The following is a 23,848-nucleotide window of genomic DNA, read 5'->3' as shown; positions in this document are numbered from 1 at the left end:
ATGATTTCTTTTGATACTACAAATAAAATAGATTTAACTTTGATAAACAAACAACTGACTGGATTATTGATTCTACTATTAAGGTATCCCAAAATCACATTTGAAATGAGAATGATGTATTACTTAGAGGAATTAAAGGTTATCCATTCTTACGCTCCATAAGGCTCCACTATCAAAATTAGAAAACTAATGAGCTGATGAAAACACACCAACATGCTCACTCATCTGCTGGACTAGAAAAATACCTTAAGAAACAAGAAAAAAAGGCAACCTTTTTTGTGTGACTCTACCGTTTGTGAAAGGTGACAGACTGAGAACCCTGGAAACTCTCTGTAAGTTTGTCTGCTAGCTCACAGAGCAAGCACAAATACCTCAGCACTGGTGGGGGGAGGAGGGAGAAGTAAAATATACCTGAAATGTTATCTGAAGAAACCACTAATCTTCTGAGAAACTGCTTTTTATGACCCCCCACTCTTCTTGCTAACAAGAGTGCCAGTCAGGTTTTATAATATCAATACACTTACATGATGTAGACTACAATCCATTTCATGCAGACCAAGGAGCTACCAAGCTATAAGAAGAGACCTTTTGGTACAATTCAGTTCTCTCTATTGAACTGCTGGTACAATTCAGTTCTCGCACTAGTTCATTCAATGAAGAGAACAATTCCTCTGTGCCATGCCAAAACATAAGTAAATTTTTGCACCTCCTGTGGTCAATATAAGATAGTGCTGCATTGATATAATACAGAACCAGACTTACATTCAACTACTGCCAAATTAGATGAGTACAGAGGAATGGGCTTACACTACCCTTTATACCAGGTTAGTGCTCTGGATAGCAAGGTAAGTTTACCTTAATAAAATGAATACATGAAAAGAATTCATTCACTGAGCAGCATGCAAAACTTACTAACATAGTAACACTCATAGCAACAATAATACTATTTCCAAGGTAAGATATATTATCATCTAACATATGTCTTATGTGAATAACCCAGAGCCTTAAGAAAACTTTGTGCATTGTAGTGAGAGAACAAATCATATTTTTTACTGAAACAGAATAACCCATGCGATGATTTCTGTACGTTGTCTGTTTGCAAGAAATATTGTATGTACCTGGAATATGTTTAGCCCATCCAATGATCACCACCAGTTCTCTGTCTGCCAGGTCACAAAGAGTGGTAAGTGCTTTGATGTCACTGTCTGGAACAGTGGGGTCAGGCATAGCATAGATCTTCTCTGGTTCAGCCACCAGCAAATGGGAGACGATCTTGTTATCTGTAAAAATGATCCAGAACAGCACAAGATCACCAGTAGCATCATTCTACTTTGCAAACAGATGGCTCATATTTCTAAGAGCACAAGAATTTGTCTTAAGATACCTGATCTAATGAAACCTTATTATAACTTCACTGGCTTCTACAAGCAGTTACAGCACAAACAAATCTGATTCATTAACAATGTTTATCAAGCTAGACAGCTATGTTCTTAATAGTAAATTTAATGGAATATAGAAATACAGGATCACCTCCCCATATTGGAATATAAATTGTAGAAAAGTTTTTGTGCATTATAATGTATTTTGGACTGTGCAACTAGAAAAGTTATGCCTTTCTCTAATTACCTGCAAACCTCCCCCATCCCCAAAGGCAGGTGTATTTTTTGAGCAAATAAATACCACAAGCAATCAGTCAAGTCACTCAAATCTGTGAATTCTGTCAGTGGTACCAACTACCATTTTTTATTTTAGATGTCACCATTAAACTGTTGCAACAAAAATGGTCTCAGGACTTTCCCAGTACCCATTACCCAATATATCTTATATTATGGGTATCCTGCCTGTTGAAATGTTGAGATCAAATCCGTATTCCTTAGGGCCCATGCTGTGAGAAAAGCGGGTTGTTATCTTATATTTGCTTTTCAGTAAAACACACAAATTTAGAATCATGTATAAAATTATCTTCTTCAAGTACAAAAATAGACTAATGATCTCCTCTCATTTCCAGCCAGGAATAGGTATTAAAATCAATGAGAATAATGAGTGTAAAACTAAGGAAAGTATCAATAGATGCAGACTCTACCTCAGAAAACTGGTTTTGTGCAAAGAATGATACTTTATCTTATTCACACACCAGTTAATTTTATATATATTGCATTTTCATTCAAATGTTAAATATTTACTTTTTCATGCAGATGAATTGTGAAATCTATTTGGAATAATCAATTAAGTTATAAGGAAAAGTGAAGAGAAAAAACACAGAGTAAAAGAGACTAGAAGATTTGCAATACAGTGTTGCTATTCTATAAGTAGGATAAACATAAAATGATCATCCTATCCATGTGGAGGCACAATGGAAATATCCTGTCTCTATACAGGAGCCTGATTTGTTACTCTGGGAAGGCAGAACTGAAAAATGGGAAAAGGACTGATTCATTAAGCCTCCTAGTACAAGATACATTACTATACTTGCCAATATATTTACATCTTACTTTTCATGGTAGGTACATATCTTGTGACCTCAAATGCACCACCAGAATTTAAAGCCCAAATGGCAACCTTTAGCAAATTTACATGAATCTGTTCCCTTCATTAGGATAGAGCTACAGAGCTTGATAGAAATGGGATTCCACTGTGAGAAGATATCAAGTATTTTCTGACTGCAGAGAAAGCTGTCAGAATCAGCATAACTTTCCCCTGCTACATCTAAGTCACAGGATGGACCACACTGTCCTCCTGTGGGAGAACTGCAATGAAAGCTGATGGGGATGTGACTTGCCCAGTAGTGTCAGAGAGGCTCCCTATAAACCCATGACAGATTTCCATAAAATACTCACTTGATTCAGATTTCTGATACTTTACTGCTCTTTTGTGACATAGACTCCTCGATTCTGATCTACTGTCTCTACAATTTTTGCCTTATTCCAAATTTGTGTGTCAGAAGTTGTGATATATGTTAGCCCTTCATAAAATAAGTGCAGGAGCCAACTGGAAACCATTACATCAAGCATGTTTTATTACAGGGGGTATATTCATGCTTTATATGAACTACAGAAAATACGCCAAGTAATTCTTGATCTTAATATTCTGCTGATTATCAAACTGATTAATGAGGAATTCTATTCTTATTTAGAGATGACAGATGGTAGTTTTAACTTATATTGGCAAACAGCATTTGCACATAATTTTAAAAATTTTTTAAAGTCTTTTCATATCCTGCTTAATTTCACACAGAATACAAAACGTTTTTAAGTGAGAAAAGATAACATTTCTTCTTTCCAAATTAAAATATTTTTACATGTATTAAAAAGTAGGATAAATAGTGTTTCTTAACATCAAAACATATGTAGCTGAGGACTTCCACTTTGTGGTTTTTTAACCAGTGATGAATGAAGCAGCACTCATACCCCCAAGTTCTGTTGTTTTTTGTTTGTTTTTTTTTTTTTTTTCCCTGCCAAATTGCCAAAGAATCGCTTTCATTTTTTTTATTAGGTTCCTCACCAATGGCTCTTTGTAGATGATTCAGGAATACTGTATAATTTGACTCAGGATTTGCAAGATCTCAAATTCTTTTTACTTTTGTAATCAACAAGATCTACAGGCAGGCCATTAGATTCCATGGGAAGCTGGAAAATACAATAGAGACCAGAAGTAGGCGTAGGGAAGATCCTCCAAACATCTGTTCTTTCCCTATAGGGGGAAAAAGCTACATGTATTGGAGCATGCATTAGTATAGGCCATAGGAAATTTCTGAATGTACTCAAAAAGCTCCATCACTCAGGAAACTGAATAGCCATGAGCACTGTTTCTAGGTAAATCTTATTTAATGTTTCCCTAATTAGAATCAATAGAACCCAATTTTCATTCCTGTGCCTTTATTATGCACAAACTATCAGTCAGGGTCCAGAAAATCTCCCAGGCTACTTCCATACAAAACTGATTCAACTGTTTCAAGTCTTGACACTTATCTGGCAGGATATGAAAATTAAGCTTTATAAATATTTGTTACAAAAAATGTTTGTAATTTGATGAGCGAAGGAACATGAAGGGAGGCACTTAGATAATGAGTAATGATTTATAAGGAGGTTAGTTTATCTCAGACAAATACAGCTTACTGATATTGGTGTAGTTATCGTCTTAAAGGTAATGTAATGCACTACTTGCAGTAATCTTGGATTTACACAGAGATTCTTGTGTTTCAGTACAACTGCGCTAACCTCTATTCATATTAAAGGGCTTGGGGTTTTGTGGTCAGATTTTTTTTTTTTCCCCTGTTTGGTCTTGGCTTTTTTGGTATGCTAGACTATCAACATTTCTACTCAATGACAATATCAAGTAAATGAAAAACTGACAATCTGTGCACCCAGGAAAACTAAACCTCTAATGAAATTAAGCATTAGAGTTTATTAAATTTTATTGTATTATCAGAAAGTTTTTATTATAATGTGCAAAATCTGCTTAGTGCAGCCCTAGATTGTATTTACAGAACAGTGGGACAGCTTATGGAGGCTGAGTAGAAGATGCCAGATTGGACAATTGAAGGAATATAATCAGCATAATGTTTTTTGGAAAGGCAAAAGGAAACTATGCCATATGTTCACTTAAGCCTTAATTTTATGTAAAACTGGCTGTTTTTTCTTTGACACAGCTAAAATGCCCTTTCACTTACAGTTCAAAGACTGTTTATTTGCTCTCCAGATCCCCATATGCTCAAACGTATTGTACACAGCACTGTCACCTACTGGGGAACATGCACAGAAACAAATTCCATTTTCCATACAGCCAGGTATTTTCAAGAGCCTAAAACTGACATATGTGTTGTCAGAGGCATAGGGGCAGAGGCAAATGGGAGACAAGGAGGAGTTTGTCCTCCTTATTTCTCTGGATTGTTTCTCTATTTTAGGAGCAAATTAACCTTCCTGGGAGGTGCAACTGGATGTGTGTATTCTCATTTGAATTTGGAAGAGTTTACAAACACCTGGCATAGCCTGCATGCCTTTGCAGGGTAATATACTAGCCTCTTGCACCACAGCTATAATGCTATTAAATTTACTTCATGGAATTAGTACAGTCGCTGCTTGAGTTTATATAAGCTGCAAAGCAAAACCCCTAACTATTTTTAGTTAATCGCAAAGAGGATGGAACTTGTATTTTAGCAATGAGATGATCATCTCTCTCTCTCTCTCTCTCTCTCTCTTAATTTCAGCCTGGCGAGATATGATCAAGGACATTATTAAAACGTAACAAAACAAAGCAAAAGAAATTCATGAGGGTACTAGCGCCCAGTAACTACCAATCTATGCTTGTTATTAGTGTGGCATATTGCTGTTTTAATCTAACGCTAGATAGTGCATTAATCTACAGGTATAAATTAATGAGGCTCTTAATGTATTTTCATTGGGAGGTTGAGCAGTCAAACTCATTTAGTTAGTGAAAACTACAAAAATCACTTTCTTGTGAAATCTGAAACTAGAAGCTTCAATGAACTAATGATCACAGTAAGAACCATTTTATATACCACTGAAAATAAAGATAACCTGTAAATGTAAAATTTGCACTGCATAAACCATGCTTTTATACACTTCCACCTGTAAAAATATTCTTTGTTCAACTCGACTTGAGAAAGATGAGCATATTTAAAACCAAGTATGTTAACAGCTAAATGGATACAGTGTTCATGGTAGTATCTTCTGACCAAACCCTTGTCCCAGTCAGAAGGAGCTTAGCAAACAGGGCTAGGAGTCAATATTTTGTATTCAAAGACAAATTTTGTGTATCTGGTGTACTCACATGGCTTTTTTGCTGGCTGAACTAGCTGAGGGTTCAGGTATGGGCTATTCTCTGCATCTATTCTGCGCTTGTACTTCTGGCGACCTCCACGTACTCTGTCTAGGCGGACACCTACATTGGGAAAAATAAGCAAACATGTAATTACATATATTATGAGGATGCCTTTCAGGTAACAATCTTCTATCTCCTGCTTTCCAATAGTTATTTAAAATGCATATTTATTTAAAAAGATTATTTTTAGAAAGCAAGGAAAAGCAGAACTACAAGTATTGGCAAGCTATTTAGATTTTCACATGTGCAAGACTAAGTATACAACATAATTTCCTGTTCATTTAAAACCATTTGTTTAACATACTATTAAAACCAGCTAACATGTTTAGTTTCCATTTGAAAGAATGTAATCGTAAATCACCTTTGCTAGAAGTTCAAAGCTGTAATAAACACCACGGATATACAAGGTTAACGTTATAAGTAGAGAATTACAGAGAATTAGAATTTTAGAAACAATGAGTGCTGTATACAGTTTAGATTGTCAAAACCAATGCTTTTAATTAACATGGATTAACATGGCCAGAGTATACAAAGTACGTATCCTTAGTGAAATAAGAACATGTGGCTTAAAGACCTGAAATGGTTCATGAGGGTTTGAAAGAAATTGTATGGCTGTCCATTTAGATGTCATCAATGATGAATTAATATTTGTGTTCTACCTCCATATTGTTCATTGCTTCAATAAAGCATTCTGCTACTTTTTTTGTATGTATATATAGGACTTTTCCTTCCTGAAACAAGCTGTAGCTGCTCTCATAGACAAAATGAAAAAGGAGGGGGGAAAAAAGATGGTAGATCCTATAAAACAATGAAATATTTTTATTTCCTTCTGAGTCACCCAAGAAGATTTCCAGACAACCAGGATGAATGTCAGTATAACCAAGTAGTAACGTAACACTGAGGCTGAAAAACTCAGCACCTTTGCAGGGGAACAGGACAAGTAAATGCCAAGTGTAAAATTTGTCCCTGATGACATGAATTTAACTACACAAGAATGCAAGGACACATTACGTATCAATGATCCCTGTGAGCAATGTAATAAAGTGCAGCTTGCTTTCTCACTTTTTTTTTTCATCGTCTATTTTAGCTCTCCTCTCTCAATTTATCTTTTCTATTGTCATTATTGTGCCCTACTCTACTACTTCCCCCCTTCCCACTACCTTCTGATCTCTCCCTTGCAGGAAATACCTCCAGAACCAGCTTCTGGACAGCAAAGAAGACACCACCAAAGAAGTTACAGTTTCTGTGAACAGCAAGAACACCGCACAGAGATTACGTGCTGCCCATGAACTGGCACTGGTAACACAGCCTAGTTACCAGGAACCATGTCAGTCCTCTTTCATCCTCAGAAGTAAAAGAGGATTGACTGGGTTTTGATGAAGAAAAGCCATTTTGCCAAATAGCCAGAAATCCAAAGACAACTCCTGTTGGTTTGGTTTTGTTTCTTTTTCTATTATATTTCTTGCCTTTTTTCTTTTACTGTTCTATCTCCTACTGTCCAAGATGGCATGAAACTAACACACTAGAACACTCACGAGCTGAACCACAGAAGATGGCAGTTTACAGATCCAAGTCTGTACTCCTCTACCAGCAGGGAAGGCTTTCTGTGCAGGGGGTTCTCATTCACCCAGACAGACTGTTGGCATCTATAAAGGTTAGTAACGCAGGAGATACCTGGCTTAAGGATGCAACCAATGTCTGTAACTATAATGCAGTGAATTGCATACAACAGTGCTAAATAATTTTTGCTCACCAGGAAAATGGGCAATGATCACCTCTATTTAATAGTGAAATTTCATTTGATTTACTGCAGAAGACTGTGTATTTCACTCCTTCAAACTCAGGAAGGACATCCTCACTGTATGTTACCAATTATATTTATGTGAATCATATTATATAAATAATAAAAACAATCAACCACATATCCAAAAAGGTCAGTGTATAATTATGAATGAAATCTTATATGTAGTATTTACCTATTTCACTACCAAACTTGTGACATATTTGTGGTCTAAACTATCTTATAAAATTCCTAGTGATTCAGTCACCAAAGCACGGTTACTTTCTGTTTGTTTTTGTTATACTTAGAAATGCATGAACTATAAAAACACTTTAAATAATAGATAGTCAAAAGCTTTTCAGAGCTAATGATAACTCAGTGTTCTCCACCCCTGAATCGGGAGTTTGAGCTACACCCGGAGCAAATAACATCCAGGACAATACCCTGACATAAAAACAAGTATCAAAAGATCAAGGTTTGACAGTTGAATATTTGGGAATAGGAAGAGGATTAGAACAAACCACATGTGATATTGGTGGGATTATAAAAAAGACTGCCCAGCAGTTGAAGAAAAATATATAGAAAATGATTTCTGCATAATTCAGATGCGATACTTCTTTCTGCTTGGGAGCAGATTTCATAGTGATAAAAGATGGATAGCATCAGATAGAAGTATGTTTAATCAAAAAGTAATGGAACTGAAGCTTAAATTAAAATAATATAAATCTACCAAGATGAACAATTTTTTTATCTCCTTTGCAATGGAAGGAAATATAGATGAATATCACAACAGCAGAATTATACAGAGATTCATGTACTAACCTATTATACATAGTTATACCTATAAATATAGCTACTTTCTTTTTTTAAAAAGAAAAAATTCTAATTCCAAATAACTGACAAGTAACAGTATTACACATTTTAAAATTACCTAAGTCTATAATATAACTAATTCCAATTCTAATGTGAAAACATTTTTGATAACATAATACCAAGAGAATATAAATTAGAGGTTTAAAACCTTTTCATTAGAACTGATATGGAGTTTACCACCATTTTAGCTCCTAAGCTTTCCTTGCTCCTAGTATCATTACAGAGTAGCTATTTTAGAATCAATTTCTGATAATCTACACACCCTAAGTGGTACTTTAATTCCCGAGAGTCTTTATAGAAGTAAACACAATGCAAGACACCACTTAAGAGAGCATACCCATGTGATATTCCATAAAAACTCTGAGTTTGGAGTGTAGCAAACTGAAATCCATAGGTTCCTGTGTATAAGCATGCATCTTCCACTGTAACTCTTGTAGCTTATATGAGAGAATTCATTACATAAAGATATTTTTATCATCTCTCAAGACAGTAATGGCTGATGACTTCTTTGTTAGAAAAACAAATGGAAGAAAGAAAACAATTTTGTCCACAAAGATCTTTGCATTTGGGGCAGGAGGGTCTTAACATCTTGATCACAGTAATTGCTATAATTCAACACATACTCTGAACTCAGACTATTACAGAGGATCTTGTGGCATTTAGCTACAGTACTGGGAGAAGTTTAAGTAGAGCTCTGCTTTAACTCTGCTATGCATGTGGCTTGCCAGAGTCTTCAGCAACTCCATTTGCTGACCCTATCAGTCCTCAACCATAAAGTGAGAAGATATCCACCCCACCTGTACAAATTCGTGGCACATCTCCAAATGAATTGTGCTGGATGTATTATCACTACAGTTTTTTAGGGTCAAAACATCCATTCATGTCACTGAATAAAGCTCCACTGAAGACAAGCAAGTTGATTCTCCACATTCCTCAATACTGAGTGTTATTTAAAAATTCAACAGAAAAACAAAATCAAAAGGCCAAATGAGAAAAAATAGGGATAACCACAGGGTGTTTTATTTGGTACAAACAAAAAGAACAAGCCTGCTACCAGTTATGATATGATTTCAACAGTCAAGTGCAACATATTCACTTTACACCTTAGGACAAGTACAACTCACTAGCTCATCTGTTCAGTAGCGATGGGCAGTCACACATTTTGATGTAATTTACAAAGCTGGTCTGGTGGAAGGTGTTCCTGCCCCTGGCAGGGGGTTGGAACTAGATGGTCTTTAAGGTCCCTTTCAACCCAAACCATTCTATGATTCTGTGACACTAGACACTTTCTCTTAAGTGAAAGTGTCCACATAGTCTTGCACAGAAATAACTGAAGACTAGACCTGATGTATACAATGAGTTACCCACCAGGTACTTCAATCTAAACAAACTTAATGTAGGAAAACCTTTTCTCTGTATTCTCTCATCTATTCCTCCCTCACCAACAGATGCAAATTATTACTCCTTTCTGTACTCCTTTTCTCACACTGTCTTGAACCCCTTCTGTGGGACAGGCACCCCAATGTGACTAGTGTTATATAATCAAAAAGACTGCCCTTACCACTGTATGTCATTCTTTTTGCAATTCTGGTCCTCAGTATGATAATCATATTTAACAGTGTCATCTATTTCTCCATACAGATCCAAAGATCCAAGCCATATCCAAAGTATACTCTTTACTCCTTTGTAATCTACCTCTCTTCCTGTTTTCCATCCCCTCCTTCTTACCTCAGCTGCAAGTCTTCAATGTCTGTTTGTCCACTTGTCCCACAAACATTCTTGTCCTTTCCATGGAGCTCTATACTCACAGGAAATCCTCAGGATAACTTGGAAGGCATTAGTCCAATCCTTCAAATGAAGACCTACTAATACCAGGACTGCCTGTAAGAAATTGCTTACTACCTATAATTGGGGATAGCTTTTTATTTTGGAAAGAGCAAATCTAATTAAGTTAAATATGAACTGATATCTGAATAAATCAAAATTCCCTCTCTTCCTTCCAATACATCAGTAAAGAACAGGTTTGAGATCAGGACCAAAACCACAAATTAGACTTCCCATTTAAATTTCGAATTCTGCTCTCTTTCCATTGTCCCTATGTGAAATTTATGGAAACTAGACACATTCTGCACTGATGCCGTCCTGGCAAGCTTCGCTTCTAACACAGCACCCTCTCTGTATAAAATATATTCCTATCTCAATTTTTTAGATATGTAACTGAGTAACAATCTTTTTTCTATCGATGTCTGTAAGATTCCAGGCATTGTCTTAAATTTTACAGCGAGACCAGTAAGAATGGATACACACATAACTGCACCTTGCCAAGCTTTAGAGGAACATCAGTAGCAGAAGCAAAAAAAAAAGATTAACAGCAAAACTGAAAACAGCAAAAGGAATTTTAATGGCAGGTTCTGATGTGGTTCGTCTTTGGGACAACATCTTGATAGAGTGTTCCAGTTCACTTGAACATACTGTGCTTATTTGTAAGATTGCTGGGTAAGCTTGGATGAATACTATAAACTCTGGGTTTTGCGTTTATTCACATAGAATGGGAAAACCAGTTGATTTTTCCAACATGAACACAGACAGAATGTATTTAGAGATAAGAATGCATGATCATCACAAGACAATTCAGTAATCTCAATAGTTTGGGATTAGAGAAGTGTGAGGCCAGTGCCTTAATCCTAACATCTGAAAGATTTGTAGTGGAAAAAAGACTTCCACTTTAAACCACAAAAGACCTCTCTCAGTATAATAGAAACATGCAGGTAGTAACACAGAATGGAAAAAAAGAAGGATAATATGAGCTGTCTTTTCTTCTGGGTCTGCATATTTGTTTTATATGCAGAATCATAAGGATGCCAGATAGCTTCTGTAATCAGTTTACAAAGTATTTGGATAATACCATGTGAAAGTAAAAATTCATCAAGAGATGTAAAATATGTGTCAATTAGGCAGGTAATATTTTGAAAACAGAGTCCTAAGTCATCAAAGAAGATAAAAGCTATGACTCACATTAAAGCTTTCCTGATCGACGGCTGAATTAACAATTAGCAAGGGAAGGCTTTAGTGTTTTGTCTTCTGATAGCTATCTGCACTATTAAATACACTAGAGTAGCATAGGAAGTCTAAATATCATCTTCCTACTTTACATTCAGTCGGTAGCAAAAAGTATTTCTTAATATAGGATAAAATTGGCTGTCCTCAAGAGGTGCCTATAAAACAATTTAGTTCAGGAACCTGCCCATATAGTGGACTGCAAGATAAAACAGTATTTCTTACTTTAATATCCAACTTGCTCTGTCACTATGAGTAAGTTGCTTAATTTATCTGTTTCCCTGAGAAATATCTGCAACAGTTTATTATTTTAAAAAAACCCAAACAGAAGTATTGGGCCAACTAAAATACTTAGTGAATTTTTCCAGGTTGAAAAATCAAGAGGAAAATACTGTTTTTGTAAAACACGTGTTTCAAACCAATGTTTCATTTCAGATTTTACTCATGTTTAATAATTAAAAATGTTTCTGGGCAACCAAATGTAACATTTTGGAAAATCCATTTTTTTTCATGGGAGGAAGGGATGAGAAGGCTGGATTCTGGAAAAGGAACTAAAAAAAAAAAAATTCTCTTTGGTTAAAGCCCAGACATTTGTTTTCTTTTTCTCAGTTTGACAAAAGAACTGATAAATGTGTTACTTACACAGCTCAGTACTCAACCTCTCTTGAAAGGAACATTAACTTTGCATGAACTAATCATCTACAAGCTGAATTTTTGTGCACTGTCATTTATGCATTAAAACATAAAAGAACATGCATAAAATCCACTTAGTTTTCCCATGCAAATGATATTTTGTGTAAATAAATTCTATTATTTCTTACTGTAAGCAATTTCCACTAAGGAATGGTCCATAAACAAAGATGTTCACATGAAGAAAATGTGACATAAAATGTTTAAGAGTACTACCGTTGCTTTACATTTTTAATGGTTCCATATGAAGCTAAGTATCCTAATCTGTGACACTCACAAATACAAATTAGGTCACACGCAACAGGTGACAAGTTTTAATTGAATGTCTTCTGTCTGCAATTCTGACGAAAGGTGAATGGAAATAAATGAGTCTGGCAAGACAGCCCTGAGCCTTACAATACCCAATATCTCATTATTTTTAAACAGCTATCTATAAACTGATGCTGACAAGCCTTGAACCTTTTATTTCTGTTCAAGAAGATGTGAATGTGCAGAAAGAAAGAAAGGGAAAAGAGGGAAAAAAAAAAAAAAAGAAAAACAGGACAGCTATGCTGTTGCATTAAACCTGCAATACCCATTATTAGCTCTGAAATATTACAAAAGAATACTTTTTACATGTCACATAAGAACTTATAAAAAAATCTGTTTCTCTTCTGGAAGAGATACACTCTATGCATTCAGTTCCTAGTTGCTAATGCTTAAATTTAATCTTATCTGAGTGTTAAACTACCAGAACTTCATTAGAATTATGCTAGACTCATGCTGATTTTTTAAAGAGACGGAAATTAGGCTACTAAATACAGGCTACAAAACTTCCACTTCTTTTCCTTCACTTTTCCAAAGTGAGGAAGAGTCTATGTTGCTGCATAATGTGCATATTTGTAGACTGTGAAGGAAAAGCGATTGAGACCTAAGACTGTGAATATATAAAGCCCTGATGTTTCTGAAATGAAACAGCTACCATCACATAATATTCCCTCCACATCACCTGGATTACTAATATACTAATAACTAGGAAGCACTGTAAAATACTGCAAAAGCTTTTATGAATAACACAGAAAATACTGTTGCTAATTGCACCATTAAATTTCATGTCAATGTGCTTATATATCATAACCATACTACATAATATCATATGCCTTATTTTTGTAATTATGCATACACCATCGTGGGACGTGTAAGAATAAATAAAGGCAATCTATCACTAACTAAATAACACAGTTCTTACCTTAATTTATTTATATATAGTTACACAAGATGCTATCTTGTTTCAGAGTTCAAATTACAACCAATTTAATGAAGTGGAGCTTGCTGGGCTGTAAAGTCATTACTGCATCAATACACTTGTAACCATTACTTTAAGATGACAAGCGCAGACTGGGAAAGTCAGCTTGGCTGATGATCCAAGGAGAGGGCATGGAACACCAGGAGACAGAAAGGTCAAGAAGTAAGTTTCAGCAAGGCCATACCTATGCCTGAAGGTCAAAAGCAGGCCTTTATTCTAGATCACATCACCAGAGCTTATAAAGAATTCAAGAGCGATGCTAGTGACAACTCTAATAGAAAAGAAGTCTAACCGAAGTTCTGGACCATTTGCTGACGACTCTCAAGAGAGATGGGAGGATCAAAATGAAATGCTTTATAATAATTGGACTGTGAATTACCAGTAGCATGAATCAAGATCTCAATACCCTTTTCAGATACAATAATGTGCAGTTTCACAATATTTCAGTTAGTGGCTTGGATGATGTGGGATTCTGGAATGAATCTGAGATCCAGAAGTCACAGGAAAGTTCTTAATAGTGTGAGTTGAAACAGTTATATAAAATCGTATCAGTCCTACTGGGACAAAGGAATAGCTTGCTTAGAAATAGGATTTCTATCTAGAGGAAGTGGTTTCATTTTGCTGGAACAGAACCAGAGAAAACAAAAGGATTGCTCTCATTATACTAGAGCTTTAAAAGAGATCCACTGTTCATTTAAATATTAAAATATCCTTACCCTAACAAAAATCTTCCCTAAGTTTGTGCTTTATTCTTTTCTGTTTTATTACCCTCTTTTTTATGATCTTCCTCAAGGAGCAGCCAGTCTGTGCTGAACTGTACAAGAGTAAGTTGAGCAAAACTTAGTTTCCAAATTGCATTTATCTTGCAAAGTAAGAGAGACTTACCTTTTCAGTTAAGGTGGCTTTATATTGCCAGTTATGTCTAAATTGGCCTTAGCACAAAAATATGTATTCTCACAGAATTTTGGACTTCTCCAAGGCTACTCATGGAAACACCATTTTGACATTGTCTTTTCTCTTAACATACCCATAACAATACAAACTATGTCTGCAATCTTTCTTATATTTATTTATTGAGCAATTGTGAACTACACTTTTGTTGGTGAAACACCACACAATTCTTCCCTGCTTCTTTTATTCTTTTAAAAAGATACTGATGTGTGGAACCTCATCAATTTCACGCTTCATCTCTCAAACTTCCTCAAAAGCTATAGCAGAATTCTGAACCTATTCCTTCCTTCTTCTGCATGCTATTTTATGGCACTGCCAAATCTAGACCAGGTGGCACAATGGGAAGACAGCCCAAGAAGCATACACCATGTCTCAGCCTCTGGTTGGGGCTAACACATTTTTAGGAGCATTATGTTTCATCATGATTTATAGTCTATTTTATCAATTTTACTTATACAGAAGACTGTATTGGAAACTAGAACATCTAAAGTAATTTAATGACTGCAAGTCAGCCTGATGCTAAAAAAAAAGGAGTATTTTTAAACATAAGAATCAACTTTACATGAAAATGTGGGCTTGGAAAATGTCATAGATATTCTTACATTTTGGCTTTACTTTTGCAGCCAAAATATGAGTATTTTGTCTTCTGTACTGTTAGTTTGTTTGCAAATTTTTTTCAGGATTAGACAGGAGTTACACAACAGAGTTTCATTTGGGGTCTCAGAGTACTCTTGCAGTACAATTACAGGATAATTCTAACTTCAAGAGAAAAGATGACCTTATATTACTAGTTTCAGGTGTCTTTGGCAAATGACATGATTTTTCTCTACTTTGCTCTTCCTGTCAACATACTGTAACCTTCTGTTTCTTAAAATTACACCCGTTACCAGAGTAAGGTTCAACAGTGGCTTATATGAGTTCATAGTATAGATAGCCACATTTTATGACTGTGAGGCATTTTAAATTCCTGGTTTCTATTCTGTTTCTGACTTCTCTGAGCAGTTGCTTATTTTAAAAATGTAACCTTTATCCGCTGCTTAGGTAAGAAAAAAACAGTGATCTAGGTTAATATGTTCAAACTGGAAGGCACTGACATACCACATCACAGTGTCTTCCCGTGCAGTGTTGCTCCTGCCTGAAAATCTCAGAGTTAATGCAAAAGAATATATTTAAGTTTTTTTGTTTCACTATTTGCAGTGGGTTAAAGTGATGATTGTTCAACAACAAAATTAAAACTTCAAAATTAAGTGGCTAGATTGCCATCAAATCAAGACATAGCATAGTAGAATAATAAAAAAAAAAAAAAGTAAAATGTCAATGTGGTGAAATTGTTTCCTATTAGTGTTGTCTTGCAGCATTGTGTTGAAAGGTGGAAAAAAAGAAGGAGATACGTTCTCTGCATATATTATGGTTTCTGGAAGTGGCAGGTAAAAACATTAGAATGTGTGCAGCACTAGGAAAAAAAGCATTCAGGAAGAAAATATTTGTCTCTTCCTCAAAAAAAAAAAAAAAAAAAAAAAAGTTGTATAGTAGTGTATGTAATTATGAGTATAAAGGTACAGTCTGTAAAAAACCCTGATAAATTACTCACAAAACTGTACTTGGTAATCAACAGAAAAATATATTAGACAAACAATTTACAAATAGTGTTCTATAATTTCTGGACATGACAATAACAGCTTCAGAAAGTCCTGAAAGAACATTAGTACAGAATATGTTAATCTACAACGTGCTACAATTAATCTGAAACTTTCTTCTGACCCCTCTGACACCCCCCCCCCCCAACACACACCCCCGTATTAAGGAATTCAATTGATGTGTCCTTCGTATTAATTTCAAATGTTTACTCAGAGGCTAAATACAGCTCATTTTTAGTTCAGAATTAAAAATATGTCTGCAAAGTTTCTGAAAACAAGCGGAAATGAGGGTATTATAACAGTGTATTTCTAAGAGAATGGTTCTTTATCACAGCTCCTCATTGTGCACACACATATTTACATATATGAGAAGTGTTCAAACTCACAGACTAAACTGATGCATAAAATCAAAATATTGTAACATAAAATCTCCACCTGTGTTTGATTAAAAATCACCTTATTTTGAACTCGTGAGTGATCCACTCAGAATGGCCTTGCCATGGAGGGATTTTATAAGTGGCCTTTACTAAGGCTCATAATCCCATCCACAGAACTCACCTCAAAAAATAAGTATTTGTATTTTATACAAAGTATCAGTGCACAAACATTTGCCCCTACATTTTCCAGAGTACTGCGAATACTGCAGGTGTCAGTGAAAGATCTGGTTGAAGAGATGCTGTCAACTCAATTAAAGCTTTTCAATTTTTCAATAAATATTAACATAAAATTATTATAACTAATGTTTTAAAAATGCCTCTTCCTTTGTCCCTATATAACCTTTCCCCTGTAATTCCATGAATACCAATATGAAAGAACTGTGCATACATGAGAATTAGAAAGTGAAACTCAGAAGAAAAAAAAACAAAATTAATTGATGAAGTTCTGATACTAAGGTTGGGGAGCAAAATAGGGAATAAAATTTTTAAATTATTTAATTTTATAAGAGAAGGCTCCACTCCTTCAATTTAATTATATGGGCAGATCTATATATTATGTAAAAGTATCATATTTGGTGAAACATCATAAGATTAGAAAATGAATACTATTTTTTGAATCTTCTAATGTTTACTTCTTTTCCCTTAACACAAAAACGACCAAAATATTCCTGTTAAAATATACATATTTACAAAAATCCTAAAATAATACCTGGATTTACCAGCTAAATCCTGAAAATAACACCAGATGAAATATTTACAACTTCTATAAAAAGTGTATGTATTGTGTGTTTCATCTTGGTAAAACAGAAGAAAAGAAAATGAAACACAAGGAGTTAACAGGTACAGGCAAAGTTCTGTGGACATAAATGAAAAAAATTTAACTAACTCTTCATTTTGAATTTTAAGTATTCTCCTAAACATATTTAACACTTCATTCATGCCCAGAGTGTAACTGATTTATACATCAGCTCATATATCCCACCAGCTCTCAGAACCTGACATACTGCCTAGCATGCTAGAGTGACAGGTTATCCTGTTTGTGGCATCTGCATCTCATCTCAAGGTAATACTTGAACAATTAATAGAAAGTTTATTAGTGATACCTCTTTATTGATACTACTGGTAGAAGCTTTCCATACAAAAGCATAATGGTTAGCCTGCATGTCAACTATTTTTTCATGGTTAAGCACTAGGAGTGGATCTGTTAAAGCAGAAAATCCCAGTTGAAAAACATAATTGTAATGTGCTTAGCGTTTTCCAGCCTTTTTGACTGTCTAGAATGTTATGCACAATTAATACTATGAGATAAATTGATTTCACTTTCATAAAACACAATAAATTTTGTAACAATTAGACAATATACTCTAATTACAAAATGCTCCTGCTCTAAAACAGAAAACTGACAATTTTCTTCTAACCTCATAGGTAATGTTGGGCCTTTGGGAAATGAGTTAATAAATTCCAGTTTTCTAAACCAGTCAGACTGATTTACTGCAAACTTCCCCTATTACAGTTATAGTAGATGTCTATCAAATTGCTTATGAGAACAAATTTATGGAAAATATCCAAGAGTAATGCTTTGTTCTTATTAAAATACATGAATATGCATGCAATTTTAGCCAGACTAAATTAAGAAAACAAAACAAAAAGAAAAAAGGTCAACAATTGTTATCATGAGAATTATTCTTTTCTACAAGAAAAAACTCCTCCCTGTTTAAAATGCCTTTATATAAAAGATGTTTGTCTTAGGTGAGTATTTTTGTTTAAATTGTAATGACTACTGCTATGAAGAAAAACGTATGAAGTGTACAAGGTTACGTTAATACAAGTAATTGGGTGACATAATTACATAAACATTACTTAAAAGAGGAAATAAAGCATAAAATTTCCTCATCCCCAGGAATTATTTTCATATAGAACTTTAACAGATGCAGAATTTAAGAAAAAAAAATATTTAGTTTTAAGACAATAATTCCTGACAAGTACAATGTATTTAAATTGGCACATGCTTACTCTTCTGAATGCAGATCTCAATGGGAATATTCACCATGTGCGATGCTAAACACATACGTATTTTATTTTTCTAGGGGCCATAAAAAGAATATTTACCAAACAGGATATGAATGTCTTCTCACTCAATGCATTGCAAATCTAGCATAACTCTACTGAAGTCTGTACATTTCTCCAGCGTTACTTCTAAGGGCAGGAAAAGCAAACAATTTACTTTCATGGACTTTGTATCTTTTCCAAATACATTGTTCCTTTCAAAGTTTTCTGCTTTCTCTCCTATTTCCCTCCCAAAGTTCTGTTCCTACCCATTAAAACACGTACACTGGACTCATTCTTTCTTTCTTTTTTTCTTCTAAACATCTAACTATATATTTCTACCTGGATTTCATTCCTATGGACCGTAACATCCAGTTTTAAAGACATTTTAAACAAGAGCAGAATTTCTGGGTTAAAAGATGATAGGTTATGCACAAAATAATCTACCGAAACAAACCTACAAACAGACACCTAGAGAAGTATTTCAGAATATTTATAACTAGCACCCACAAAACAAACATGTATAATCCTCTCACAAGGATGTTTTTTGTGCAACTTAACCATGAAGCGTGCATACAAGTCAATCAAAAATTGTGACATCCACTGCAACATCTAAGTCTGTTCTCATCATTGTACTCTCAGTACAAGAAGAAGCTTACCATACTACTTCACCGTAAAATTCAGTAATGATTGAACTGTAGTTCATCTTCATTAGAAACCCAAAATTTATAGCAGAATGAGCCTTGGACATATTATGAAGCACCTTTTCCAATGTCCAGTTTTCATGGAAGATGAAACTGTAGTGCCCTTTCACCTATTACTGTAAATGTTCCTCCTGCCATATTTGAACAGGGGATTCTTTTAGCTGTTCTTTGTTTTTTCCTTTTTTTTCTTTTAATGGAAACTTTAACAATTTTTACTTTTTAATTACTAAGAATGCTGTTCTTTTGACTTCAGAAGCAATCATTTCAACAGAAGTTTTCTTAACATTGTTTTGCAATTTTAAGTTCACTTTCTGCCTTTTTTTTTAAATACTTTTCTGTGCAAGTACACAGGCTAGTTCACATAAGATTTTACTTAGAACATCTCTATACATTTGCTATGATACTGAAGACATTAAAATTCTAGGTCAAGATAGAAAAATCACATCTTAAAATATTCATGCAAAGTGGGAATAAAACACATGAAAAATATTTACTTGATACTATTGCCAAAGGTATCAAAAACACTCTTAGCATAATCATCATTTAGTTTTAAGGCTTAAGTCCCTTGAAAGTCAGATTACAAAACTATAATCTATATTTAAAGGAAAGACACATAGAATTTATTTTTATTACTAATCCGTTCTTCTTGATCTAACCAAAGCAAAGTGCAAAAGAAACAGATGCACATATATGTAAGTTTTAACTTCTTAACTGGATACAAAGGGCAGTCAAACTGTTCTTGAATCTAAATGAGTTCCCTGGGTCCTGTGAGTTCCCCATGAAAAAATGTAATTGCTGTCACCTCTGTGATCAGGAAAACAGACACAGGCTTAAAGAAAATGGAGATGACACAATCCATAATGTGATGCAGTGAGTACGCTTCTCTTTCTTCAGCAGGAACTCTTAAGAGAACAATCACCAAAGGCTGCATGTGCTTCACACATCACAGTGTAACTCAAACAAATTAAACTGCATTGCTTAATGATTAATCAAAGCTAGGAGTCAAAATTCCTTACTCTTTCTTTTATCTTGCCTTACATAGGTAATCCTTAAATACAAATACAGGAAACTGAACACAACAAACTAAAGATCTTGAGAGCTCTTGGCAAATAAAGCCTCCCTGTGGTTCAGTTTTCAGCACTTAGAGTTTGCAATGTGCTTTGTTTGTTCCAGAACGTATTTTGATCCCAAGGTCAAATTTGGATGTATTTATAGATGTTAAAGTTTTTTCTACTAGTTTTAATCTGGACTAGATATATTCAGGTGAGTGGTATAAAAACATGCCAAGAGTACTGAAGAAGAGAGCACTGCTTATTGCATTACTATAATGACATAACAGGAATAAGATCTTGCCTGCATTTTCAAAAGAAACGGATTCAAATGCTTTTCTTTGAAGCCTTAACTTAGTTAACCTGCAGAAAAGAAAGGAACTGACCATTGACTAACATGCCTCTAAGTATGCTTATATCCAGCAAAATTGTGTGTCAGTTATAGGAAACATCAGTATGTCTTCTGGGAATAGTCAGCCATATCGTTTATTGGAGAAAATCAAAACAGACGGCACTGAGGACGGATCCTATGAGGAAAGCCTTTGGGACTGAAGACTGAACCTTTTTTAATCAGTGATATCAATGGTCTTAACAAATCTGATATTTTCTGATACTGATTCTTAAGTTTTCACATGTTTCCCATTTGCTGACATGGGAGATTTATGTGAACATTGTACACCTTGGCAATACTGAGGAGCATTTGTTTCTTGAATTGAGGCAGGTTTTAGAAACTGTAACACAATTCATTTTTTACTGCCTTTCCCCCATTTTACAGAGTTAAGTTATTTCCACTTGTCATGCCATTGTGTCAGAGATGGTGTGGTACGGTGGATTGATACCTCTTTATTATTCTCTCCAGCTTGTGCCTTTCTTTTTAGATTGCTCAGTGATCTTTTCAAACTATCCATGAAGAGTAGAAGTATAGTAAACTTCTCTACTTTGTGTCAAGTTTGTGTGAGGTCTGCTGTTCTCTCAGTGATGGTACTTACATATTTCCTGAAACCAGGTTAACTTTCAGTTAAGCACTGGATCAATAGGAAACTTGGCCAGATATCCTAAATACATGAACTCAGCAGTTTTAGTGAGAACTGGACCTTTAAATAAAGATTATGATCAAAAAGAAAAAATGAGAATATACTGCAAAATTTAAATTGAGAACCTTATCTTTGTCCAGTCCTTTTCACATTCAGAGTGAATTTTAGGAAAACTTCAGCAGACCAAAGATTGCTTAAATTCCACATCAAAAAAATTCCTACAGTTCAGATAAATTCAGAGCCAGAGTTCCGTGACTTTGATTGAAACCTTCCCCACATCTAGAAGTGTGGTCTATTTTTTAATTCAAAACAATTTCCACAAAATAGCTTAAAATACAGTTTCAAATCCTCTACATGGACTTCTTCATTTTTAAAATGATCTCATTAAAATACCTGGAAATTCTCCTCCTAGTTACATAAATATGTAAGAGAGTAAAAAAAGCTTTTAATATGCTTGTTTTTTGTTTGTCCTATTCTATTCTATTGCTTCTGCTCTAAGGAATGCACTTTAATCTTTGAATTAAACATAAAGAAATGCACTCTACACTTCATATTTCTTTAGCCATGGAGTACGCTGTACCACTAAGGTATACAATCCTTGTCAAAACTCCACACAGTTGGCAATTGAACTATATAGACCGGGATTTCAAGTGCTGGATACTATACTTAACAGCAGGAGAAGCTCTTAAATCTTGTTTAAGAAAGAGATGGCATAATTTATCTAGAGGAAATCCTCCTTTGGCAGCATATGCATAAGAAAGAAAGACTCTATGTGCTGAGCTTTAAATGGAAATTGGAAATAAAATTTTCAGTCTATGATGAATATACTTCACAACATTAAAAAATAAACAAACAAACAGGCTATCTATTATGTACATAAGGTCTGAAGTATCAGTAAAGAAATTCTGCCTGTACTGGCAGAGATAGAAAAGGGTTCAATTTCAGTTACATGGACCAATGCAACTCACAATGAAGTGAACAGACATTTACCTGTCTCAGACTGTTGTTACTGAACTGGGCCATAATCAGGTGTTTTCTAGGTAGCTCTCACATCATGCATCATAAAATGAATGGCAATTCCAAAAGTATATTGCCAACACTGGTTAATGCATATTATTTGATTTTAAGAAGTGTAAGACTAAGTCAGTTTAGAAATTAGAACAGAAAACATATCTTACTACATGCAATTGCAACACAATCCATGCTGCCAATGGCAAAGATCAATGGCTAGGATAGAATTCCTCCACTGAGAACAGGTAGGGAGAGACAAAGAATTCCTTTATGTCCTTTTCATTCATCAATAGTTACTACTAAAAAAATGGTGGATTATTTAGTGCTAGTTTCAATTCACATTATTAATGTGAAGAACCAGAATACTGTTTTGCAAAGAAGTAAGCAAGGAAAGTAAGAAAGGAACAAAACTACTGTAAAGATGCAAAATTTTCATTTTAAAAAGTCAGTTGGTTTGTGGACATGTCCTCCTACCCTTTCAGTTTTGACACACAACTGCTAACAAAATTTTTAAAAACTTAATTTGGTTTAAGGACCAATGAAAATTAGTGTTTTTTTCCCACTCAAATATGGGATCTTAACATAGCTCATGAAAAAACGGGTGAGTATATTTTCAAGAAAAGGTTTTCCATCTCACTTTATTCTTTATTAATGAGCAGTTTACCTGAGGACACTTTTAAAGATCAGTGGCATGTTCAACTGCACAAAGATCTGTTATTAAAATCAGGTGATTTTATACAGTTTTCTTGATGAACAAATGCCTGCAGTCCGACAAACAAATGCTTCAGAGAAAACTCCGACTGAAACTCCCATGCCACTAAAATCCCAATTGCAGACTTTTTCCAGCATGAATAATATTCAACATACCCTCCTAATTAATGTAAGCTGTATTACTGCCATTTATCTTTCTTTTTCATTGTTTTTTCTCAGTTACTTCTCCAGCAAAATGCACTGAGTTTTATTGTTAATTGTGATAAAAAAAAAGAAATGAGCCAAATCAATTACAGTCCTCTGTCAATCTGTATGGTTGAGGCACAACTTTTACTGTTTTAATTAAATGAAGAAATGGATCTATTGTTTAAAGACATTAAAGAAGGCAATTCAAAACTTGAAGTAAAGCCTTTTGTTTTTACTGAGGGGCAGAGATGCCTATAAAAGCAATGCAGGTCTCTATTTGAATTTCATAGCAGCTGTGAAATTTAGAAGAAACACAGAAACAATTAGCTATCCATTTTTTCTTTTAGCTAGAGTACCACTAATTGTAATGTGTTTGGGTTGTGAAGACATTTTTACCGACAAAATATTGCTGTGACTTTAATAGTGGGCTAGCAAGAGGACAGAATCCTTAATGAAGAAGGAAATCTAAACAAATGATCAGGAATAATTCTGAAGTAAAAACGACAACAAAATGTCATATAGGTTGTCAATGACAGGCGGAAGATTAGTGGAATGA

General features: G+C 34.6%; 1 protein-coding gene across 9 annotated transcripts in view; it reads right to left on the bottom strand.

Annotated features, from left to right (window-relative positions):
* ESRRG (estrogen related receptor gamma) overlaps positions 1-23,848 on the bottom strand; it is a 406,413-nt gene that overhangs the window by 48,158 nt on the left and 334,407 nt on the right. For all 9 annotated transcript variants that reach the window (XM_032989305.2, XM_042789772.1, XM_042789777.1 and 6 more), the window contains 2 exons: positions 5,791-5,901; positions 1,119-1,280 (listed from right to left, as the gene is read on the bottom strand). In XM_032989305.2, coding sequence (XP_032845196.1) covers positions 1,119-1,280; positions 5,791-5,901 — 273 coding nt within the window. The remainder of the gene's footprint in view (positions 1-1,118; positions 1,281-5,790; positions 5,902-23,848) is intronic.

Source organism: Tyto alba, unplaced genomic scaffold (assembly GCF_018691265.1).
Source record: "Tyto alba isolate M040663 unplaced genomic scaffold, T.alba_DEE_v4.0 Super-Scaffold_16, whole genome shotgun sequence".
Lineage (NCBI taxonomy): Eukaryota > Metazoa > Chordata > Aves > Strigiformes > Tytonidae > Tyto > Tyto alba.
Note: the sequence above shows the minus strand (reverse complement) of the source record. Positions and strands in the feature narration are given on the sequence as shown.